The sequence below is a fragment of the Eurypyga helias genome, unplaced genomic scaffold (genome assembly GCF_000690775.1).
Source record: "Eurypyga helias isolate BGI_N326 unplaced genomic scaffold, ASM69077v1 scaffold5463, whole genome shotgun sequence".
NCBI classification, from domain to species: Eukaryota; Metazoa; Chordata; class Aves; order Eurypygiformes; family Eurypygidae; genus Eurypyga; species Eurypyga helias.
The window spans coordinates 61,426-88,469 of NW_010240413.1; the positions used below are offsets into that span (position 1 = coordinate 61,426).

Consider the following 27,044-nt stretch of genomic DNA (forward strand, 5'->3'; position numbering starts at 1 on the left):
CCAGCACTAACAACACACCAGTGTTGTGGCTACTGCTGAGCAGTTCCTGCACAGTGCCACAGCTTTCTCTTCCCCCACTCTGCCCCACAGTGAGTAGGCCAGGGGCAGGCAAGAAGCTGGGAGGCGACACAGCCAGGAGAGCTGACCCCAGCTGAGGGAACGGATAGTCCCTGCCATAGAACCTCCTGCTGAGCAATAAAAAAGGGTAGGCTTGGGGGAGTTGGTCTGGGAGGTAGCCATTGCCTGGAGGCTGGCTGGGTATTGTAGTAGATGGTGAATGATTTCTTCTGCATCACCTCTTTTTTTTCCACTCTCATTCACTTATTAAACCATCTTTAACCATGAACTTTCTTGCTTTTGCTCCCCCCTGTTCTCATCCCTTTAGAGGAGCAAGTGGCCTGGTGGAGCTTAGCTGCTAGCTGGGGTCAAACCAACATACCCTCTGCGATCTCTCTGAAGAAACAAGAGTCAGATGAAGACATGAACACGACCTTTGAAGAAATATGAGCAAGGGAAAAATAAGCCTCTTTCGCTGTTTCTGAGAGCAGGGAATACTGTCAAATAAACATTTGGTGACACTGTCAAATGACTGGGCATGTGAGAACCACCATGTCACAACTCAGATTACAGGCGATGAAGGGGGTGTCTAACTGCTAGTTTACTGCATTCTGGAAGAAGGGTTTGGATCTTTCTTCAGGGACCCACCTAGGATGTTTCAACTGTTCACTGTCCTGAGGACAAGACAGTATAATAACTTTTTATGTAAAAGCTGGTGGAAAGTTGACACATACTGACTTTGGTCAGGTAGATGGAGAGCAGCATGTAAGAGAAACATGAGATTCAGCACATTTTCACACTTCAGTGTGTACACTCCCTTAAATAACCATGGGGGGGTGGGGGTGGGGGGCGTTTCCTATTCTGAGACTATCTCCATTCTGTAAAACAGCTTTGCTAAATAACAGATTCAGTGGATTAGTACAGAGATGATGTAGATATAATACTGTACTAAAGAAGCTGAGTGCTGCATACTCAGGGAAGTTTCTGGTTACTGGAAACAGGCTCAGCACCTCTTTTTTTGGGATGCAGAACAGAAGGAGTCTGGGTTCTTGGAGACAAACACCACCTGGGCCCAAGGAGGATCACTCCTGAGTATCTATTCTTAAGGTACATAAATTGTTTCTCCATTCACTATATAATCTATACACTGTATAATCTCAAGATTAGATGGGAAGCCAAGCACAACACAGAGCTCATCAAGAGCCACTATACCACAGTAACAGTCCTATTCTGACAGGATGCCAGCGGTGCAGCTCTCACCCAAGGCGTGGATGAACCCCATGTGCTTCAGGTTAAAGAATGCTTTGAACCTCGAGTCTCCAAGGGGCTCATGTCTCCTGAATCCTGTAACAATCCCCCCTCAGCTCCCTCTTGCTATTTGAAGACTAAATTTGAATCATCCTTCAAGATGAAGACCCAACAGACTGGAGAGAGGGTTGTGGTTTCAGCATCTGAAAAAGTCAGCTGATAACCAGGAAAGTAAGTGCTCTCTTTCTTCTTCTTTCTTTTTTTTTTTTTAAGCTTTTTCCCTAAAAGTATGTGTCAAAGTGGATGTCATAGTAAGTGGCTGTCGAAGCAGCAAGACTAACCAGATAACTCAGTCTTTCCCCATACAGCAAATGCTTATGCATGTTCGCCTTCTAGTTTTGATATCAAGGACTCGGTTCTCCTATGACCCGTCTGCCCTCTTCACCACGTTCTTACCTTTCTTCTTTATTTTTTTTTTTTTAATATCCAGACATCAGAGAAACAAGGCATTAAACTGTAACAAAAAAAACCCCAAAAGCAGATCTTAGGCTCAGCCAGATGCTGATGGGAGTGCATGAAGAGCAAGGAGACAACCTTGTGAGAAGCAGAAGAGAGCTGGGGGAGCCCCATGGCCGCCCCGTGCTCTGAAGGCTGCTGCAAGGACACAGGGTGAAGGCACAGCCATGGAAAAATGCAACGGTATATGCACAGTAGAAGCCTGGACTTGCTGAGCATGACTCGGACTGACATACACCAAATCATACATTCCTCTGCCTAACAAGGATCCTGTGGATCGTATTGCACAGCTAGGTCTCTCAACAACACAGATGGGTTTGGAACAATGTAAGTGACTAGATAAAGTCAGCTTTCAAACTTCTCCTAAGGGAATGGTAGACCAACATGATTTAGGTAAGCAAAAGCAAAGCCAACAAGATTCAAAATAGTATGAACCTTTAAAATCAGATTAATAAAAGCAGAGAAAAATCTAATAGGTTTTGTCACTTCAGTACTAAAATTGGCCTTACTCAGCAGAGCACAATACCACAAGAGGATATAGAAACACTTAATTTCAACACTTATGCTTAGATAGGAAGGAAGAAAAGATAAAAGGAAATTCTAACTTCAGACACCTCACTGTAGAGACCACACTGGAACTTGCTGAATTTGGGGGTTTTCCAAGTGAAAAAAACCCACAAAAAAAATAAAGGTCAAAATAATATATCCTATTACAAGCCTGGTAAACAGAGTAACGCCAAATTAAAACTTCAAACTGAGATACCAAAACTATAGATGATAAATTGCATTCTTACATTTGACATCCAAGGCTGGGTATATACAACACAGATGGCTCTTCCAGAAGCCTCTCTTATTTTCCTCTGACCTGAAGACACTTTAAAAATACACTTGCTAATAAACCCCCAACAGCAGACCTCTTGGGAACAGTAAGGGAGGAGAAAAGATTATATTAATGAGCTTTTCAGTCCTCATTTATTAATTCAATAATAAATCACTGTCAGACCACAGAGTCTCTCCCTGCAAACTCACAGCTTCTCCTAAGCAAAGGAGAACAACCCCCCACAGGCAATGGGCATTGCTCAGTGAACAGAGTGAGCAGATAAACCTCACAGTGTATCCTACAACTCAAACAGGCTGGATCTAATACAGGATGTTCAACTTGTGTCCCAACATGTTATGAACTGAAAGGGCTCCACTTCCTGTGATTTTTGAACTGTACTGTTCCAACTACGCTAGGTACAATGACGACACAACAATAAGCATCTTCTCTGCCCAAGTCCCTTCTAGTCCTGTCCTTTGGAAGGAAGAACACCTTTCCCAGCATCATCCTGGTAGCTTAGAAGCTGGACGAAGAAGCAGCAGCAAAGAACTAGGTATTTATCACAAGTGGTCTGTCACTGCCCAACCTTCACTGAGGAAAAAGTCTCAGGACCATCCTAAACACTATAAAGGGGCTATCCTCTAAAAAGAACTGGATGCTTTATGGGGGTAGTTAACATGCATCTCTGTTCAGCACCTTATGTCGCACACTCTGTCCTGAGTTCAAAATGTGGTCTATTTGATACAGTCTCAAGAACCCCTCAAAATCATTGCCTCGAAGAGACAGCTGCTTTATTACCTAGGCTGTTGCAAGCACTGTATTCCACCCTCAAAATGCAGTGGTTTGTATGTATTCAAAATTACAGTGTAAAGCACTGATTTCAATGTGCAGACCTTCCATGTAACCGGGGGTCCTGCAGTACTGTAGCAGGTAAATTTCATTTGTTTGTGTTCTGAGAGATTGGTTAAATATCATATTGTTTAAACCAGCACTGAGAAAATTCCATTTACTGTGTCAGTGGACCCTGTTCACTTTAAAAGCATACCGCTTCTATTTGTTCTCCTGCCAGACTCTTAGGATGAGCTGACGTTCAAGAGAGCAGCCCACAGACAAACATACCTTTCAAGCTTAAATTTCACAGGGGACAGTGACTCTGGAATTTGCTTTTCCTCTTAGGATAGGATGACACAATTTCCTCCTCTTAACTCTGCTGCTGCTGCTTTTTTGTTAGGCAAGAACTGTTCCACCCCATGGCAAGATTTCGTCTGTCTCAAGTAACCCAAACACTGGTGTGGATTCACCCTTCTACCTTTTCAGAAACTGTTGGTGGTTTTTTTTTTTTAAGTAAAACAACAAACCTGCACAGTTGATTTTTGGTGCTTAATATTGATGAAGTCTAAATCACACACCAATCAATATCACACAAGCAGTAATAGTACGTAAGAAAACAAGCAGCATTACAGTAGTATCCCTTGAGCTTAAGCTTCCTCTCTTTAACTCATAAATTGTTACTGAAATGGAACGTGTAAAATCTAGTCAAGAATTACATCATTTTTACCAAAACCAAAAGACGTGACAAAAACCCCGAACATTACATTCAGCAGAATTTGGTTTTACTATGAACTGCTGCACTCAAGGCTCATAAATGGATAGCACTAATAAATATTTCCACAAAACTTCACAAGATTCAAACTGTCAAAACATCATCTCATCAAACAAAAATAGAAACAGAACTAATTAGGGCCCCATTAATCTAGATTCAGCTACCCCTTATACCTTTTATCATCATTGAAAAATATTAATTGCTTGCTAGGATTCTGGTATTCTTATTCTGCAATAGTTTAACACAAGCTGTAAATAGTCACAGAGTGGAGTAACCAAATTCAGCGCCACAGCCAATGTATTCTGTGACTTAGTGCCTTTACTGTTCTGTTGTCTGCTTAGTTACATTTCATTTTTGCAATCTCAGTAACATGCAATAGCGTTCGCAGTCACTGTGGATGTTTTTGCTTTGCTGAATTTTGGAATTCAACAGAGCTACTTAAAAATTTATATTTATTTCCTACAATAAAGCCTTTTCACTGCAAGCCACTTAAACTAAAAGCAAGCTACTTCATGGGAAAAAAACATATCTCACCCCAGAGATATAATTCTAAACAAAAATGCATGCATGTGCCATCCCAGATATGTAAGAGATGGAAATTCAACAGCAGAATAATTCCCCAGTAAGTCTAGGCACCCACAAACCTAAACCAAACAGCTCTCCCCTCTTCTCTTCAAAGATGCATTCCTAGATGTTTTCCAAGGGCCCACTCAAGCTCTATAAGGATTTGTGTTTTCACTGTGCTCTCCCTTTGAGCAAAAAGTTCTGTATGGCTCTGAAGAGGCACCTGTTTATTCCCCAAAATCTTAAGCCTACTCCTCAGGTAGATGTACACGGCATATTTTTGGGAGATGCACCTACAGAACATACTGCTGTGTCTCTTGCTCTGACCAACTCATCCCACTGCAGAACTTAGGCCATCTTGCACGCACTAAGAGCAAAGGGTAAGCACATCAAGTGCCTTGCTGCAAGTCACTGCCCTATCACATGAGAAAAGGTATAGGAAAAAAGCAGACTCAAATCAAGATGTGGGAAGAGTCAGCAACCATCACCCCATGCTGAAGCCCCTGTGGACAGAGAGGGAAGATGTTACTGCTCCTGTTGCCTCTCCCAGAAGACTGTTTCACAGAGCAACTGCATTTTTTATCCAGTTGAGACTAAGGAATAACAGCATCAGTCATGGAAAGAAGCAGGTGAAAGATGAAAAATTTTATTATTACTCTACTAACGTATTCTCTCTCTCTTGCAGCACGCATCTCCAGCAGTAATCCCAAGGGATTCTGAATCACATACCCAAAAGCCCCCTCCCCAATACTGAGTTTAATCTATGGATCATCCCTTTCTTGCTAGTTATTCAGAGAATGGCACAGTATCTGTCTTGTTCAGCAATTAAAGACTCCAAGGAAGACTGGGACATTACCATCCCAGGCAAAAGTGCAAGTAGCTGAGGTTGATGGCAGAATGATAGTTTTATGCTGAACACCGTGATTAAGACATTCTCCAGTTTTCTAAGACTGCAAACCCCTGGATTCGATGCTTATTTGTGGTAGATTTTTAGGGGAAAACAAAAATTCTGAAGAAATGATAAATACTAGATATTTCACGCTCCTATGCCAGACTCTGATCATACTAATGATCCCTTAAGGCTAAGACAATTATATATAATTACATTATATCAGACCTTCCTATACATGTGCTACTCTACCCCAAGCAAGAAGAGAGATGCCAAAAATTCTACCGAGCCCCCAGAGATTCCAGAAAAGATAAAATATCCAAAGCAATAAAGTTCAGGTAAAAATTATAGAACATGCAAAGATACTGTACAAATAAGTAGCCCACTCTTCTCACCAGTTCTGGCAAAAGGGACGTTGAATGATGTTTGCACATAACCATGGCAAAAATAGATGGCAACAGAAGAAGACGATTTTCTGACCAAAAATGCATGTCTGAGGGAAATAACAAAAAGGTGAAAGAACAACCAACCAAAGCCCGAAAGTGTTGATGGGGAAGTGTCTCTGTGTCAACCAGAGCCCAATGTGTCACTGTAGAAGGTACAGTTCTCTAACCATTGTGCAGAAGGTTTCCACATTTGTTTGTAAGTGGTAAAAGTATGAAATCCCAGTACCCTGGGATGTGATTTAGTGAGCTGCTGTCTCGCAGCCTGGCTTACCACACAAGGGTTAGTGCTGCAGGGAGCAAAGCCCATGGGACCACCCCTTCTGATGGCACCTGCACTCAGGTCAGCTTAACCTGCTCGAGCTGCAGGTTGGGAGATGTAATTCCAAAATGCATTGGTTCAGGAGCCCTGGTCTACAGTACCAGTTAGCATATTTTTCGGTATTTCAAGTTCTCACTTCTCAGAGCAATTGAGTTCTTGCAGTACTTCCCATTAACAGCCTTGGGTCACAAGTGGAACAAGGTAAGAGGATGCAGCAAGACAATTAGTGTGGTGCAGCTAATGGACAGTAACTCACTAAAAGCTGTTTTAGGCTGCTTTTGCAACTCGGAGCTGAAAATGTGGTAAATCACGTCATAACCATACACTTCTCTAAGACGGCCCCTGCAGTGCTGCTCCAGATGCTTGCCTTCCTGTGTCTGTATGTGTTTCAGTCCTGAGACAAAACGTTATCTGCTGACTATCTAAGAGGATAAAAACATCAGGGAAGGACCGTGCAAGACCTAAAAATTCAATACTTTATATTATACTCAATTTCTTTTAAAGGTATGGTTATCTTCTCTTCCTTCTTATTCTCTCCTACCAGAATCTGTAACATTTAGTTGTAACTTTGTATCAGTAAAATCAAAAGACGGGGAATATATACACAAGTTATTTAGTAAGCTAGCTACATATGCCTCCCTGGAACAGTACTGAGACCTGCCTAGCAGATTTTATTACTGGGAGGTTTTACTAAGCATTGAAATGATGAAAACAGAACTGAAGTTCTTGGAGACCATTCATTTCCCATCCAAACTATACCACCCACACAGATTATTTCTGCTACAGGGAGAAAGAGAAGAAAAAAGCAAGGCCACTCACAACCAGAGATATTTTTCTATGACCTGCCTACCAGTTACAGCCTGAAGTTGGATCTTATTCAACTCTGATTAATTCTGAGGTACCCTCAAGGCTGAAAGCTGATCACATAATCTAATTTGATTTTTGGTGGCAGAAAACTCGAGGTGGGATTATCAGAGCAAAAACAATTCAGAGGATTCTGTAAAACAAAGCATTCTGTCTGTGTACCGCCTACTCAAAGTTTATCCTAAATATATCTATCTGCATCCTCACTTTTCATATATATACTCTTTCAGGCAGAACCAGAGAAAAGTGTTCAGCTTGCTCCTAAGAGGCTTAATAGCGCACAGTGCAAAGAAGAAAAAACTGTGAAACCTACTTTTTGCTTTGCTGTCCACTTCTATTTTTGTTGGCTCCTGAGTAGCTGTGGCTGGAGGTAATTTCTTCCCAACATTCTGGAAAAAAAAAATATTCTCCTTTAAAATTTGCAGGTTCAGTTAAAAGTTGGACAACATAAAAAAATTGTAACAAACCCACAAAATACAGGAGTAGAAACAGGACAGTAAAGGAACAGAGACAAATTAAACTATACTTAGGTTTGTCTGGGGGAGTTTTGTTAGCTTAAAAAAAAAAAAAAACACCAAAAAAACAATTCATAACAAATGATCCTCAAAATTTCCCTTTAAAAATATGTTTACCAAAGTTTTCAAACATTAACCCCTTAACACAGTTTTAGGGAAGACTCACAGAAATTTAATTGGTGGACTGAATATGTGATGAAATTACTTAAGGAAAGATGCTATTTAGCACCAAAAGTGAAACTGAAAGAAGAGTGGAGGAACACCACCTTAACTTCTGTCCATACAAGGAGTGTTCACTTCAGTTATTCTAGACTAAGACTTTTAAGTTGACAACGTCTCTTTAAATGGTTCCCATATTCGTTTATTTTGGACAATAATAACCAATTTACAGAGGAGTACTACAATAAGCAATAATCAGCCTGGGACAGGTAAGTTGAAAGAACAGTAAACAAACATTATCTGCCCCCAACAAAATAAAATAAAATCGGGGATATTCATCTTTATGTATCTTCACCAGTAACCATATACATGCTATCCCATCACTCACTCAGCTTTTCTCCCTATCAAGAAAGCCGTCCAGCCTTAAAATCCCAACCATGTGTAGTTGAGGACATAAATTTAATTGTTTATGTTGCATATGAATACTTAGTTAGTTTAACATCCTTTTCTGGTAAGGTATATATAAACACCACAAAACCTTCTCCATACTCCAGTGACCTTCTGAGTGAAAGCTAAGAGACAAGAGTGCTAAGATTTAAGTCTTGAAGGCACTGAGGTCCTCTTGGGGACCATGAGGAAAACACTGGTCAATATGAGAAGCAATAGGAATACGTAGTTGAAAAATTTCAAGGTCTGAGAAGAATATGAAGAGCTCCATACTAGTCATTTTGTACATTAATTGTGCCGAATATATCTCTGAAAAGGAGTATAATGCATACACAGGGATTTTAGGCTGTCAAAGAGCACTCTGAAAGAGAGGTAGTTTTGAGACTTGTGCACCAGTGATTGAATTTGTGCTGACGAGTAAGACGAACTATGGATTACAATACCTAAAAGTGTCCTGTTGCAACTGAACTTGCTGGTGGCAGCAGAAACAACTGACCTTCTGCTGAGCTTGCAACCCTGCTTACAATCCAGAGTTTGTGAACTGTTGGAGAAGAGAGATCAACAACAAAAGTCTACAGAACCTCCCAACTTCTTTGCTGAGGTGGGAATGAGAGATGAGAAGCATTATCCGAAGCAGCAGCAGGGAGGTAACAGAAAAACAGGAGATAACGAACTCCTGCAAATCACGAGAGGGCAAAACTGAGAAAAGAGTATGACCTGGCTGTGCTGAGGGAGCTGACTCTGAGATTCAGCTGGAGAGCAGCGAAAATTGTACTGGAAGAGATACAACGAAGAATCTGAAGCTACTGGGCATTCAGAGAGATGAAAGCACAGAATGCCTTCAAGTTGAAAGCAAGACGGGGAAGACAGCTTTTGGTTCAGAGACAAACAGTGCAGTTAAGATGGTTGTGCATCTCAGTATGTGCTCATTCATTCAAGCTAAAATTTAAGAAGGTAAAAATCATGGAAAAAAAAGCATGGACAAAGAGGAAAAACCTAGTCTATGCGAGTGGGAAGGGCATGCTGCAATGTAATTTCTTAATTTATAGAAGCAGATCCAAGTGCAATCCTTGAAAACATTAATTCATCTGGTCATTCAGAAAGAATGCCTGTGCAGGTGATAAATCAGCATGGGGAACCATCTGACTCCTTAGGAACAGAAAAGAGAATACCATCCAAACAAGACTGTTCTTTTGTTGGAAGCCAGGTCAGAAAGCAGTCTTTGCATGAGTTGCAATTTGTTGAGGAGAGAAGGTAAAAAGCCCAGGGAGCAAGGTGGCTGAAGACACGACTCTCTTTGCACATACAGAAATAGCCTGAGCAAAGAAACAAGAAACTGGATTCCTAACAGGTCTACTGATAGGTAAGGAGCAGCGCAAAACTGGGTGGAACATGTAAAACATGCTGAAAGACCTCAGTGACCTACAAGACCCAAAGATCATTTATTGTGGAATGAGCAAAGTTGTCCCAGCATTCCATGATGTGAAGAGGAAGGAATATTTGTATCTACTTGGAGGACACAGAAAATCATAAATCAAGTAATTTAAACAAGGGTTGCACAGAACTCATTCTAGCGAGGAGGGACCCCTGAATTTGTTGTGGGACAAAGAGAGGAGGAGACAAGCGGAAATGGTATTAGTATTCTTTAATTGTAAGGGGACTGCACCCAAGAATTTATATGAGTGACACAAGCACGACTAACAGGAAAAAAAGAAAAAAGTGAATAAGCCATGCAAATCTGGTTTCAGGTGGACCTGCACTGTCAAGATGTTTTACTCTTCCTGTAAACTGGTAATAAAGAAGATGGGTTTTTTAAATTATTATTCATTTATGTAACAATTGGTCTATATAATCCATGCATTTGCATGGAAAACATTTATTACCATTTTCTGAAAACATCTCCATGAAAGTTAATATAGTACTCATTTGTTCATTACGAAACATGCAAGAGAAACTTTCCTCACTCTAAGAGACACTGAATCCTCAATGATTTTTTAAGTCCAATGGTTCTGCTTTAGCAGGATAAAACCTCAAGTATGGCAAAGATCTGTGTGCTGAAATTCCCAGAGAAAGCAATATTATCACAGTTACCAATTTTTCTGACAAGAAAAGAGAAATGGGAGACAGACATGTCTCCTCCCATATAAACAGAAACTTTCCTTCTGACTCCCCAACATCACTCATACAGGTCAATAGTCTACCAAATTTATTAGTGGCTAGGAGAACTGACCAATCCCAACTTAAATTCTTGCTGATGGAACACGCATATCAGTGACACAGACTTTTCTTCCCAGGGACTAGTTATTATAGAGTATTTTGGTCTCTTTCCCACAATTTATCAACATCTCCTTCACTTCTGAAAATGTAAACATGGGAACAAAGAACACTCTAATTGGGTTGAACTGAAGATTTCAATGTAATTCCTTCTCCTCTGTTCTTCCTTACATAAGAAGAAAGTGAATTGAGAACAAAACATCCTCTGAGGCCTTCTAGACATACTGATCTATGCTGCAAAACACTATATACAACTCCAGCTTTCTCATTACTTAGTCTTTTACCCAAACTCATTGCTACCTATGGCTCAATATTCCCAAGAAGCAAGGAGATCTTACCCATTTGAGACACAAGCACAAACTAAATTTAAAACTTGAAGGACTTTTTTGGAATTTAGACAGTCTAAATCCAAGAGCAGGATCCTCAACTCTGCCAGCATCCCCTGACATCTCTCAGCACAAACTCTTTCCATTTACCTAACTCTATCATTCTGTCAATAACGTTTGCAATAAAGTTACACGCAGCACAAACCAGAACACCCATAATGACACCCTCCCAGCAGTGCCCTAATCACCAGGCTGTGAAGTCAAGCGAAGTTCTGCAGTTTCTCTCTGGCCCTGTATATCTTGAATTCTAAAAAAGGGTAGCATATCCACCTCTGCCTTTGTATCTCTAGCCTGGTGGTTTAGAGACACTCCTGAAGAGTACCACTTCAGTTTCCCTCTATCCTCCTCCTGTATGCTGACTACCATATCTCACTCCTAGTGTGGCAGCCAGCCTTGTTCCACTTACATCACTCTGCAGATATCACTCTGACTTCCTTAGTCCTGTCACACAAGAAACACATGGTAGAAACAGAATTCAGATTTCCTGACTCCAAGCCTAGGTTGACTCCCAACACAAAACAGAACACATCAACAAAACAAGGAGAATCTTGATCCCACTACTTCTTCAAGGCGAGTATAATTAGATTATTTAGCTGTCAGATACAGATCGCCCTAATCGTTTGACAAGCAAATCCTAAAGATCAAAGGAGATTAAGTGCCCTCTTGCTGCAGAAACAGCTGATAGAAGCATCAATAATGACCGTGATTTGGTGTACAGATATTCAGAGGGATGAGACAGATTTAGCAGCAACCTGCCAGTCTTAACACTTGGTTTTATGAAGCCAACAGAAGGACAGCATTAAATAACAGGTTATGTTAGCAGAAGAGGCCTTGATGGCAGTACGGTACAATGCAAATCCCTATCACTGCAGACCAGTTTCCTCTGATACTGAATTAACAGTGATTACAAAAGTAGTTGAGGTGGCACACGAAGTCATGTGAATGAGGTCACGGTACAATCTAAACAGTTTTGTTTCCTTTCGTTTATGTATTTTGGCTCAACTGCAAGCTCTGTAACAGCAGCGAATGACACAAGAGAAGCAAAGCATGCAATGGGTGGTATACAAGCAGGTTTTCTCACTTGAGGGCACTATGGCCCTTCCCTACAACTATTCAACCTTGACTAGAGGAACAAAAGTAGACCAGTAATCAAATTTCCTCCTTCAGGATATTTCAAAATTGTATTTCAGGGTTTTCTGTTGTCGTTGAAAACTGACCTGTCTATTTACATTTGTTGTTCAGGTCATGTGTCTCTAGACCATTTAATCTGAAAATTCAAATTGAATTGTCACTTGTGCACCAGCTAGGTCCATACAGAAGTTTTGCTATGCTTCTTTGCACGAAAGGAAAATACTTATCCTTTGACTCCCACTTAACAAATAGAGGCTTCTCCAAGCAACTGCTTCTTTATTCAGGAATAAGGAAAAAATATTTACTCAGCATCAGTATTTATTCTGGAAATTGTATTGAGGTCTTTACCCTAGCTGAAATACTTTGGAACTGCCGCTTACTGCTACTGAAATGTAACTCGGTGAAGACATTTTCAAGGAATACAGCAGACATTAAAGAAGTAATAAAAATTGGCTGTATGAGTGGAAACACAAACGTTTTTAAACTTAACACCATTTGTCAGTTTGAATAGTGAAAATATAACAATATGCACTGATGTTTTTTACAGGAGAGGAGAAGACAGTTACGTATCTCGACAACTTTTAGAATTTCAGAAAACCTCAGTGATTAGGTCAGGGGAAAAAACGTGCCGTGTTTCTTTGACCACAATACTTCCTTTTAACAATCAACCACTATTTGTGAATGTTGTTTATATACACAAGAATATTTTTTATCTACAGGTTTACATGCAAATTCAAGGCCACTATTAGTGACAATATAAAAGCTGTATTCTTTAATGTATTTTTGACAGTCCATTTTGTGAGAATATTTTTTTTTTTTCACAAAGAAGCAGAAATGGTCACTAGATTCTTCCAGATCTGGATGAACAGAAGCATAAACAAGCTTCTCCCTGACTATATATAATGCTGGTGTTGTGAAGGGGGAGGCAAAATAATTTATTTTCTTCTAGTATGCTTCAAGTGCTTAAGGAACATCATCAAGTCCTTTACCCATCCAACCTGGACTACCTTAAATTAAAAAAAAAAAAATAAAAAAAAATTGAAGGAGCCTAAATACAAAAACCCCAAAGGCTCTCAGATGTCAAAATGCCCTTACCCTGTCAGAGACAAAGTAAGTGTCCAGAATTTCAGTTTTTCCCATGATGCCAACATTCAACTCCACATAAAGTACTTTCTGTGACAGCATGATCAAGTATTGCTGTCCTTGGGGTTCCCAAAAGGAAAGAGTTGACAGTTTTTCTAAAGAGTCATCACATGGCACTTCAAAGAGAGTAATGGGAATTTTATGAAACCTTCCCTTTCTTTAGGGAAAGTGTGATTAAGCACCTACCTGCATTTTTGATTGCCACGGACATCTAAAATATTTTCTTCCTCTGTACTTCTTTTCTACCCAGCTGTGCTTTGGTAGAAATAACCATCCATATGCTCCTGAACTACAATCATAAATATTTTTTAATACCAACTAGATAGGTACATCTGCCCAATGCACGCCCAGCTAATATAGGGAGCCCCAGTTGCCCAAGCTGCACACATTTCTACTGACGTCAGCTATGAGGACATTCCAGCCACAACAAAGGGTAATTTCCTTAAAACTAGGTTAGGTGAATGAATGGGACAGGAAGCAAGTGTTCATCAAGTCCTCAATTACAACCAGACTGTTGCAAGCACAGGCAAGCAAAATCCTTTTTATCCTCCTGCTCCTAGTTTACTCTGAGTATGAGCAGAGACACAGGATGTCTCATAATCGGTGTCTCACAGGTGTCTCATAATTCACTTTTTGGGAGCAAGAGAGAGGAAACAGCCTGGTTGCTGCCCAAGCCCACCCACTGAAGGTGGCCACGTGCCCAGGAGCCACCCTTGGCCAGAGATTCCTAAACCTCTCCTCGCCTCTGCCGTGACATTAGCATATCTGCAAGGAGAGAGGAGGGAACTGGTCCCTGTTAAAAAGTACTGCAGAAGGGAAGGAAGAACAACAAGGATCGTTAATGTTATCTGCTTCACTAAACAGTTGCACAAACATTTGGGTAGAGGCAAGAAAGTTTATGGTCATAGGGGTAAGGTGCAACTCTTCATTGCAGTGCTCAATTTATACCAGCTCAAGCTCATCAGGAAAGCATGGTAAACATCTCTCAGTGTGCTTTAAAAACTCCTGGGGCCAGCATTCACATTTTGACCACGCTCAGGGCAACCCAAGGGAAGGTTGCAGTGGTATTGGCCTTCATATCATTGAAAAGATGAAATACGAATGATACAAGTACATACCAGATGATACTTCCATAAAGAATGGGTGCCCTGACCACAGGATCAGATGTTGCACACACTCACAGAACTTTTCAGTGGGATGTTTGGCAAATACTTCACAGAATGCAGACAACAAAACAAAGTATTTTTAAATTTCATATGATAGTTTCTTTGCTCAGACTCAAGCTATATTACCTTCTACCGCACAATCAGATAATTACACATTTTCACACTTAGTCCATATTCCAGCAGATTTAAGTGCAGTTTTTCCAACTGATGTCTATACTACATGACTTTAGGACTTGGATTAACATAGGCCTTCCTGAACCACACCATATCTTCATAAAGAAATAATTCCTTCTTTTTCTTTTTTTTTTTTTGTGTGCGGGGGGCGGAGAAAAAAAATTACCTGTGAAATGTTTTACCTTTCTACAACAAAACCCTGTATTTAGGTGCTGTGGAAGGAATATGAACCACTGACACCTTAATTCTCTCTGTCTAGCCAAAAATCAACAAATCTCTTTGCCTTCATACCATCAGAGCTCATTGAAAATTAACATAGTTTCAGGCATCAGCATGACTCTTACCACAATTAACAAGGTTTGACAAAGCAGGCAAGTTGTCTGATGCAAACAGTGGAGAGGTGGAGGCCCTGTAACTGTTCACGAGCATCAGTATCTATCTGTACATATCTATCTACCATTCTATTAATAAATCTATAATCAGTAAAAATTGGTGCTATAGCAATACAATGCTGTCTTTATGCAATGCCAGTATGATCTTTTCTACTTTGCATGGCCAAATCACAGCAATTTTCATTGAAACACAAATAAACGAGTTGCTAATCCTGGCTCCTGAAGATTAAAATTGTGACCTTAGTACACATAACAAATTGAAGCTGGTTAAAAAGTTTACTGTTTATCCTTTTGAAAAAAGATCAACTTGGATAAGTAACCCATTAAAAGACAGGAAACAAAAGGCAGGATTTTATCATGGCGACCACTGGAGTCCCTCAGGGATCTACATCAAGGCTTTTGTTTTCCACATGTTCACAGATGATCCAGAAAAGAGGAAAGACACAAATTCAGTTCAGAGAGAAGTAAAATCACATATTTAGAGGAAAAACGCTATCTTTAGACAGAAATTACAGGCTTTGAAACACTTAGCTCTTAATATTTTGGAAAGGAATTAAAAAAAACCATGGGAAGCACTATCAAAATTCTGCATAAATCCATCCTACACCTGGATCATTGTGTGCAATTCTCATATCCTTTCGCCCTCACACATAACCCAACTCAGTCCTTAAAGGAACTAGAAAAGACAAAGTCATCAAGAATGGTCAAACCTACAGGAAGAGATTCCTCATCCTGGAAAAAGATACACACACAGGTGATTTAATATAAGTCTGTAAAAATCAGGAGGGGCACTCAGAAGGTAGTTAGGGAGGACTCACTCATTATCTCTGCCAGATATAAAAATTAAGGGCTATCAGATTGAATTAGCAGGTTCCGCATTCAAAACAAAGGGAGGTGACTCCTTCCCAGGGCATATGATGCTGCTGAGTGGAACTCTTTCACAGGAGTTACAGATGCTAACATGTTACAGGCAATGGGAGCATGACTACCCAATTTGATGAGAAAAAAAATCCATTAAGGTTATTAAACCCAAAGTTCAAAATTACTAGAGACTGTGAAGACTCACTACAGGAATTTCTTTGTATGTTTACCCTATTCTCACACTCCTCCCTAGGCTTCAAGTATTAACCTCCGTTTGGAGGCACAACATCAGCCCAGGCACAATCCTGATCCAAACTACAGATGTCTTCCCTGGAAATATCATTCTTTAACATATGGAAATGGAATATTGAATACAGTATGCTTTGGAAAGTAAAACTAAATAAAGCAAGGTGACATAAAACCAAAATGGTAACACACAGGAAACTTCAAAGGATTATTCCAACTCCTCTCTCCCCCTAAACACTATCAAACAAAGAAGTTTTTCAGTTAAAAACAAAGCAAAACCATAGGGAGGACAGATATATGAAGGAAATAATTAGAAAAGTCTTCAAAATTCTAAAGCAGTAATGCTTACAGGTTAATTCAAATCCTCTGCTTTGTAGGCCACTACAGAAATTATCAGTGGGGAAATTTCAGAGATAAAAAATGCTTTAAGGGATTTTTTCAGGCATCCTGGGCCATCTTTCATAGTTCCCACAGAAACAGAGAAACCCACTGTGAGTCTAAAAGGTTACCAAAAAGCAAACACTGGATTGACAGTCAGCTGTCATAATGAAAAAAACAAATTCACCGGACAGAAACATATACTTGCATTTCTTGTTTAGACATCTCAGACTTTATCTGGCCTGTAAGATGGACGATGTCTACAGCAACACTGTGAAGCGCTGTGAAAAATCAGTGAAGCACTCGTAAGACCGTACCATCCTCCTGAATAAATTCAACTCTATCAAGCAGTCTGAAAGGCTTTAGCTGTCTCTGACTTTCTCTGAGAAAGTGCTACGATTTAAGATGTCCTCAGATGCAATTATATCAATATTTCAGTGTATGAATACACACTGCTCCCTCAGTGATCATATTGATGTTTATGCTGAGCTGTAACTGTTTTTATCCTCCACATTCATAAAACTTGTATTTTCACATTAAAAGGAGAGTCTCCAACCTTCATAGTGGGGAAGACATTCAATTAGAAAGATTGTTACACAGATTCCTAACTTCCCATTTACAGTGGCACAACGTCTCTTCAGCGATTTCTGAACTGCTTAAATGGAAAATGACTTTAGTTCTTGTTTCCAGCTGTTGAGCTCCATTAAGAAATGACCTGAGCCAGCACCACGTGTCCCATTCAGCTGTCCATGCGCTAACACTACCAGGTGCTCAGCAGACCACCAGCAAACTACAAACTACAGATGAAGGGCATCTTCATTAGCGTTATGCAAGCAAACTGAGAAATAATGTGCTGTCTCAAATAAAGAAATACGTTCAAAGAAATATGTAGGTAAAAGATGCAATGCAAGATTTTTAACTCCTTGGATGAAAAAGAGGTTAGGAACAAAAACATGAATACGAACAGTGAGACTTCATTTTCACTAAACTCTGGGTGGGTCGGAGAGCAGAAGAGTACATATTTTGCTTTTTACAGCACTGTTCTCCACAATTACACCTGTTCTACCAGCAGGTGAGCTCAGATTCTAAAGCTGTTGTAACTTCACATTTTGACATGTTCCTAAAATATCAAATTATGGATAGGGAAAGGAGTGGAGAGGCTTTTTTCTACCAATATGCTTGATGTGCTGCACAGGAGAGAATCCTATGTGTCCTAACTTGCATACTTCATAACATTCAAGTTTCTGTAAGATTTGGAATCCTGACGTTTGATGCTGTCAGTTTCAGATCATTAATGAACTAAAAAATCTGCCTTCGTAAAAGGTTAATGGTGAAAAAGTGAATGTAAGAGCTTAAATTAGATAGATGCTACTGAAACAAATGGAGCAAGACATATCAAAATCACTGATGAGTAAAGGAAAATAAATACATAAATAAGGCAAGCACTGAATGAAACCCACACAGCTTGCTCCCAACTGCCTCCTCTCCCAGCACTCAAAGCGTGCGCATCAAAATGAGCTGTATGAACAAACCCATTTTCTTTCTTCGTCAAGCTGCAGGTTTGCAATGATACAATGTGCTTTTGTAATGGAAGTATTTGTTGGAGCAGATATGTCTTCTTTCTTCACTGCTTTATTTATTTTTCATTTTCCCCTTTTACTGACTGTGGCTCATACAAAAGTAAAGGATCGTGTACCCTTGCACCTTTCACCAGGAATTTTACCATTTGCAGGTTGCAATTCACAATTAATTTCTATGTCCACTAGGAAGAATCCTTTAGTTAGTCTGTGCCGAGTGAATGAAATTCCTTCCTACTCTCCCAGGAGAATGATGCCTGTCTAGATTGCAGCTGGTAACTAGCATGATCCAGATTGTACCATCCAGCTTAGAAACGGCTGTTATGAATCCTCCCTCTTTTACAAAAATTAATGAACCCTTCAAATGCTACATGGATCTCCACCTCCCTTGGCAGCAGTAAAGAGAGCATCTCCCTGCAAACAAGTCTAGGAAAACAGTGAGCAGGGAACGGCATTACATTTCTTCTTTTCTGCTCAGATTATCTTAACTTCTAAGGTTTTTGTGGTCACAACCCCCCCCCCCCCCGCTTCCATCACTGACATCAGGACAGAAGTTACTAAGGGAAAACAGAGAGGTATTTTTATTTTAAACTCTTCCTGGGAAAAGTGCAGAGCAACAAGTGATAAAAGCAAAATGCATTAGCACCTCCATCCAGTTTGCTTTCAACTGACTGGAATTTTATCTCTTTTCCTTTGAGTGAAGCTCTGAAACTTGAAACACAAATAGAAAATTACCAATATCATGTGTTTGTTTTTTTTTTCAGCGAGGTCTTTTCCAACCTTAGTGATTCTGTGATTCAGCTTTAGGTACAGAGGCTGCAGCAGAAGAAACTGTCCGCTGTACATGTGGAGGTCTACTGCTCTTTGGGTGGCCAGTGGGTGGCAAAGAGCCCGGCGCCCAGCGGAAAGCAGGCACCAGCAGCCCAAACTTGGCTACCAGTCGGTGTTGCATCTGGACTTCCTCCCCAGGAGCCAAGTCTTCTCTCCCCCTTCCAGGATTTTATTGGGAAGTTTTTACGAAGCACTTAGTCAACTAACTGATAATATAAACTCATGCCCATAGAATTTAAGAACTATTTTAGAAACACAAAATGCCGGTCACCTCCTATAGAAACACATGCAACAGGGAGTTAAAAAGGCATTTTAGAAGTTGGCCTACAGGCTTTTTATCCCACAGCACTCAGCTGGCCTATGATCCTTTTGCACTACTCCTTTCCCCCTTCCTCTTTTTTTTTAAGGCAGAAAAAAAGAATGACACATGGCACATTTTAAGAGAAAAAACGACTAAAAAACCTTGTAGCTTCATTTCTGCACACAGCTTACTGACTTTAGCTGTGAAAAGCCAAAGCTGAGATAAATTTACATTTTTCTACTAAGAGTCCCCGAAGTATCTGCAAATCATTACACAGTTTACTTGGTGTCTCTCCATTCAGCTTTCTATAAAATTTTACAAGCATCAGTTGACTCCAGTTTTCCTTGCTGTTTCTTGAAGGGAAGGATAATTTCCATTTAGAATTTATTATCCCAATATCACTTTCTCCAAAAATAATTCGTATCAGTTTTCCTCATTTGTACAAAAGACGCCAAATGTCACCTCACAGAGAAGAGGAATTAATAAATCTCCTCCTTTTTTTTTTTTTCTGCCAAAAAGAAGAAGTTTTATTAGTGCATTTGGGAAGGAAAAAAGGAGGGGGTGAATTTTTGTTTACTAAGCAAACATTTGAAAGAGCACCACAACCTAAAGACTGTGCAGCTAGTCTTGCTTAACTGGGAAGTTACATTAGTCTTTACAGTAAGAAAACTGAAACCAAATCATATAGAAATAAAAAACATCTGTGCAAGTTCAATGGCCAATGAGTCCTAAAGGAAAAAAACTTAAGCTAAATAGAGCCAGGACAGAGTATGTTTTCACACAAAAGTAACCCCCTATTCTAATATGGTCCTCTATAGCAAAATGGACTTCAGGATCCCCAGCACTCTTTTTCTTTCCTTTCTTTTTACCTACCCAGCCATCTACTAAGTGTGCAGAAGAACCAAAGAACCCTGCAGTTGAATCCTGAACTCTACAGAATATATATTATGATACAGTTTTAAACAGCCACAGGAAAAAAAAACCCAACTAATTGTAAAAGAAATACCTCCTCTCCCATTGTGAAGCCAAGCTGCCTTTCAGCAGCTCCAAGTGTCCAAGAAGAGCCCTGGAGTCCTGCCCCCTCCTTGCATGAGCTCAGCTCTGTGAGAGCGGGAGCCCAGCCCTGACACTGACTCATGCTCCGGGCCATCCCGGGGAAACAAAGGTTCCACTTGTTTATTTCACAGGAAATCTGGAGCTTTTCCTACCTCTGCTCACTCACAGCAAGAAGTTTCCTCTCCTTCCCAAGCCAGCCTAGTCCTGCCTGGCTTCTTGAGATCGACAGCTAGGACAGGCAATGTGAGTGAGGATGTACAGACTTTATGTCTACAGCCCAGGCAGAAAGTTTTGCAACTAACTCTAGAGGAAAATGAGCTTATGACAAATTCTAAGTGTATTGCTCTCTCTGTTTGTTTTTTTGGTTTTGTTGTTTAGGTTTTTTTAAAGATGAAATTTCATGTCATTTATGCCTTTGTTTTGGCTTTTGGTCTTTAAAGCAATATGACAAAGAAACTAAAATGTAACTAAGATGATGATCTGTTCCATAAAAATCTTATAAATTCTTAATACTACCTCCTCACAAACATTCAACTTTAAAATGACTGAAAAGGGCAGAGGAGGGAAACACACCATGGGCTTGCCAGATAATCTGGAAGAAATTAAAGATTTATATTTAAGCAAGCCACAAGATACTACACACTCTCACTCCCATTTGACCTCATATACTATTCAGTAAGCATTTACACACAAGCTTCTCTACTATGGATGTGCTCAGCACATTCCCTATAGACACACAGCCCGTTCTCTACAGAGGCATTCTCATGGGAGCGCCAACACAGTTATGGCAGGGTGTCCCTGCCTATGGCAGGGGGACTGGAACTAGATGATCTTTAAGGTCCCTTCCAACCCAAACTGTTCTATGGTTATATGACACAAGGAAAAAGCCTCTGAACTCATACAGTAAAAAGATAGAGCCAAAACAAAAGGTTCTCTCTAGTTTTGAGAACCAGCGTAAGGAAGGACATGATAAACTCAGACAGCATGCAGATTTTAAAGGGGAGGACAATAAACTGTTCAAAACGGTTCCTACAGAAAGGAACAAGAAAAAGCTTAATTTACAAAGCCAGGATTTTACAACACATTTTCTGCTACAACTATGAAATACAAGAACATAGGGAGGACACACAAATCTATTTATTGGATGATTTTTTAAAAACCAGCCAGCCCTGGGGATTATTTTTATATATATTTGGTCCTAATCCAGTTGAGAGGCTTGGATTACATGATTTCTGCAATCCCCTTTGGCCTCACACTGAAAGCACAACTCATCTGAGTAGGACTATCACTTTAAGTACAAATCTCCAGGAAAAGATCGGGGTATTTCAAAGAATGGAAATGAGCACGAGCCAATGGGTCATGGAAAAGGCAACATGTCTTGCAGCAACACTCACTGTGCCTGTACCATGCCACAAAACAGGTCTGGGAGTGATCCAGAGCAAAGCCTGAAGGGGTACTGAGCCTGCGAGCCCCTTCCTGAAGATTCCTACTTTCCAATTACAAACTACTTGGAAGTTTTATTACAGTACATCACTATCAGTTCCAGAAAAGACACAATTACTGGTATTTATTTTAAGAGAGAAAAATCATCTGTAAGACGTTTATAATTTATACAGTTTAGGAGTATATAAAAGCGTAAGTACTACAATCAGGCACGGCTTTTAAAAAATAATCCTCAAATATGGAAAAATTTAAAACCCGAAACCCATTCAGAAAAATTCCACAAACCAATGAAGCTAAATAGACAGCAAAAGATGAGTGTATATATTTTACTTCACAGTTTATATTCAGTTTGGTTTATATTCACTAGTCTTTTTAATACCTCAGCAAGCATGAGAGTTTTTTATGTAATTTCCAAAGTCAGGTAGGTAATTTTATTTTTTTTTTTTCATAACTGTAGTTGGTCTTTCAATTTTCAAAATTCAAAATAATATAAAATGTCATTTCATTAGATTTTAAAAATATTTTCAAAGTTTAAAAAATTTAACAATTATGATGTAGCAATTATAAACCAGTTCTGTTATCAGACAAAATCCAACTGGGGCAAGAAAAAAAAATTAATTTTACTTAGAAACACTAAGACACATTTTAAGCAACCTATTTATTCCTAAAGTCTTGATTATACTAATTTAAATCTTTTTCTATCAACTAAATTTTACGTACGTAGATTTTACTGGTAATACTAGACATATTATATCATATTAATTTGGGAACCAGTTCTTTTGAAGCTCATCAGACAGCAAAAAAATCTAGCTTGCATGGCAGTACTTTATTTTCTGAAGCATTTTCTCCAAACTGAAGTTGAGACATGAGAGAAATCTTTCCTAGAAATTCAGTATATGTCTCCATCAAGTATCTCTGGAACTCAGGAAATCAACTTTACTTTAAACTATTAAAGCACAGCATTTTGAGTTTTGTAAGGATTCTTCTTTTAAACTGTTTTTCTGGGTACAAGGCTTGGTAATGGTACAGGTCCATCCGAAATTCAGAGATTTACTGTGATTAGGAAGCTACCCATCATCAGCTGATCCAGAGTAACTTGCAACATATATACTTTTACTGTCTCCTTATTATGAAATAAAATTGCATTAGCTTAAACCTACAGATCCTGTTTTTCAGACTGAAACATCTTAAGATTTCATAATCAAAACTGTGACCGAAAGTTCGGGAGTATTCCCTCCCAGGGAGCACTCTTCCAGGAGAACTCATTCTGGCAGAAGCCCAGTACTGTGCCCTCAGAGAACAGACCAGATTTTCCACATTGCTTATAGGAGTAACTTCTGGTACTATCAGTACTTCTTACACTACTCTGCTTCTATTTTTAGATGTTCTTCAAGTAGCTCAAGTCAGGAACATAAGTTGAAAATGTTTTCATGCATATGCTCAATGTGTTTCTTTCATACAGACAAATCTTTTCTGAATAGACAAATGATACACATGTAAAGTCTTGTGGCCTGGAAAACAACTAGCTTGCATCTATTTAGAGTCCAATAGCTGCTTTTTTAAAAACAAGCACCTAAAAAAGGTCAGAAGCAGCACAAACCACTGTGTGGGTAACTTCCTCTGCCAAAAACTGCTAATGCAGACTGATGGGAAAGCTGAGCCATGTCACCAATACCTGGACGACTCTGTTCAGGCAGCTTGATTATTTTACAAAGCAAAGTGAGAAAACACAAAAGCACAGATATCTAGTGGGATAGCAGGGAAGGGCAGGAAATGTACAGGAGATCAAGGGGCACTAGTCACTCACGCAGCAGTGACTCAGCAGAGGTTCATTGCCAGCCAAGCTTATCAAATATGTTCCTCGCTTTAAACGTAATGATCTATTTCCTTTTCTACTCCCTTGGTACCAAGTTCTGCTTGGAGTCAGCCTCCCTAGAAGGGGCATGCTGCTTTTTGATTGTCCATCATTTCACCAGCCAACCATATTTTCCCCACCCTTCCTTCTTACTGCTGTAAATTAGTTACTCCAGAAAGGATAACCATCTTCTAAAGAATTTATTATTAAGTCCACAGTGCCTCATGAACATCAGCTACCATTTGCAAATGTGTGCTATTTTTGCATAATGAAAGAACCACATAAATCCTGTTTCCACATTGAACCCAAGGGATGGAAGGTTACACCAACGAAGGAGCGAGCCCTCGCTGCAGGCAGCCTTGCTCTCATGACAGGAGGGGTCAGGGTCCTTCTCCCCCCTCTAGCTTCCCTCACGAGATGGCACTAGAATAAATGGTTAGGGCAGGGATGCCAGACTACAGCAGACAGCAACTTGAAAGCAAAACACAAATCCTGCTACAACAGCTGAGTGCTTCCCTCCGTTCCCACGCACAGTTTGGCACACTGCTGCTGCCTGCCGCCACTGCTGCTGCCATCACGGATGGAATGCCAGCAACATGTGCTGTTAAGCACAGAGCGCTACACACACTTGATCCTCACACCGCATGCTCTCCGCCTCAGCAGGCGTTTCGAGCAGCGTTCACATCCAGTACCAGGTGCTTTCGCTCACATCCATTTTTTCAATATCTCTATTTCTGCACTGGGCACTAATGAGACTGCACCTCGAACCCTGTGTTCAGTTGTTGGGCCCCTCACTACCAGAAGGCCATTGAGGTGCTAGAGCGTGTCCAGAGAAGGGCAACGGAGCTGGGGAAGGCTCTGGAGCACAAGTGCTGTGCGGAGCGGCTGAGGGAGCTGGGGGGGTTTAGCCTGGAGAAGGGGAGGCTCAGGGGAGACCTTACTGCTCTCTACAGCTACCTGAAAGGAGGTTGTAGAGGGGGGGGTTGGGCTGTTCTCCCAAGTGACAAGGGATAGGACAGGAGGACACAGCCTCAAGTTGCACCAGGGGAGGTTTAGATTGGATATTAGGAAAAATTTCTTCACTGCAAGGGTTGTCAGGCATTGGAACAGGCTGCCCGGGGAAGCTGTAGAGTCACTGTCTCTGGAGGTATTTAAGAAATGAGCTGATGTGGTGCTCTGGGACATGGTTTAGGGTACACTTGGCAGTGCTGGGTTGACAGTTGGACTCGATGGTTATTTCCAACCAAAACAATTCTGTGATTTTCAACACTGGCTTCAACATTTCTGTTTGGGGAGCAGGCACCTCTAAAGGGATGAGAGAAGAGTAAGCAGCAGTGAGCCGTGGCATAGGGAGGCAAGCGCAGACTGAGGCGTGCAGCATGCACGGCCAGTGCTGGCCCCACACTATGGGTGCCGCCGGGCAGAGCCCGGACACATCATGAGCCAGCTAGGAACACACGGAGGAGCCTCCAACTTGCATCTCTCAAAGACTTCTTTTTAAATGACAACTGAAAACGAAGGGGAAAAAATGTTTTCTACAAGCAACCAGGTAGGAACTGACAGAACAGGTGTGGCAGACACGCAACTGTCACCACAATTTCTGGGTCCCTAGCTAGCCGTCTTAAAATAGAAACTCAGACCTGGCAGGCACTCCATCTCAGAGTCTACAAATTTCCATCTTATTACAGAGGACAGGTAGACTTAATTGACATGTGCCTCGAGCCCTTATTGCTCTTGTGTCTACTTCCATTATTTCTCCTCTGCTCCTCCTCTCCCAAACATTTTAAATATATACAGAAATTAAAATTTCTGTATAAATTCAGTGTTTTGCAGTGAGAAGGATTCCTGAACACCAGTTAACTAGATCCTACATGTTGCTGGACAGGGAGCCATGATAGCCTCACCCTTAATATTAAATCATTACAGTGGCTACAATATTCCCTAGTTTGATGGTTGAGTATATAATTTACAGTAAGTTCTGGCAAGCACTAATGTGAAAGCCTTGCCTGAAGAAAACTACAAATATATGTCCAATGACAAATGTAAAAAAACCTCTCATCAGCCTCTTCTGAAGTAAGGGCAGTTTTCAGAAAGATAAAAATGGCTTTTTTATACTTTTTACAGACTTCAGCACTTCCAGCTGAAGCCTCAACTCACTGACCAACCCGATGCAGTTAACTCAGACTAAGGAATGTATTTGTTGAATTAATTTTCCTTTACCTTCAGAGGTTTATTTTTAGATAGAGGAAAGGAAAAAGTGATAGCCTGTTAGAACAACAGAAGCACATATAGATCATAGTGGAAGGAAGTCCCACCTAGAAGCAGTAGTTTTAGATAAGCTACTACAAAATGAAAAAGGAAAAAAAGAAATAACCATACACACATATTGAAATGTCTTAAAGCTGCCTGAGCATAAGTAGGATATGTGAAATGGGCATCTCTATTTGACATAAAATCTGTGCTACTTTACCAGTGTTACACTAATTTTCTCAGGAGACACACCATGCCTATACGCATACTGTATTTCTTCTAAAACTTCATCTGTCAGCAAGCTGTGTCACATGCAGCATTGTTAATTGGTTCACTTGCACCTATCATTAATGGGAATTTGACAGATCCAAACCTCAGGAATCTGATTCTACTTATAAATGGCCAGTGGTCAACTCATCAATGCAAACAGGCAAAGAAAAAGACTGCAAAGCATATGTATTTGATGCTTTTATTTTTTTAAAAAGCACAGCTGGATGGCACTGCTCAAATTAAACTCCCACAACCGCATCATTAATTTCCCTAGGATAATCTGCTTCTGTGATTTTTTAGAACAAAGAACAGCAAAGCAATGAATTTTGCACACCAATAAAACCAATGGGGTTTCACGAAATTCCTCAGTTTTGCCTTCAGTTAGCGAGTTTATTGATTACCTTAACAGACAAGGTGCACTATATGCTACACTGTTACCACTAGGCTAACACTTGGATCACATCAAACTGCCTGGTGATTTAGGGGAGAGCCTAACGGCACCTGCTTCCGCTCAACTGGCAGCAATCTTTTCTGCCCTTGTACTCCTGCCACTATTTGTGTAAAAGCCTTCATAACTTATCACCCTAATAATTCATTTCACCTCTGCGTGAAATACAATCTAAACTTATGGTTCATAAAATTGAAAACCCACTAGAACACCAAGTGATAACGCCAACAAAATGAGACCCTGTTGATTCTTCTGTAAATCGGACTGAGAGTTTCCATGGGAATTATCTTGCTGTAAGTAATCCCACATTATAAAATCCTCACAGTAATTTATTGACGCTTTAAAAATATCAGTAGTTGTTAGGAAATACTTTAGATCAAAAAGTATCATTACAGTAATATATGAAATGTTTTAT

General features: G+C 40.2%; 1 protein-coding gene across 1 annotated transcript in view; it reads right to left on the bottom strand.

The window, feature by feature from the left end:
• SH3KBP1 (SH3-domain kinase binding protein 1) overlaps positions 1 to 27,044 on the bottom strand; it is a 111,442-nt gene that overhangs the window by 54,821 nt on the left and 29,577 nt on the right. The window contains exon 4 of the mRNA XM_010148425.1: positions 7,640 to 7,715. Within this exon, the coding sequence (XP_010146727.1) occupies positions 7,640 to 7,715 (76 nt within the window). The remainder of the gene's footprint in view (positions 1 to 7,639; positions 7,716 to 27,044) is intronic.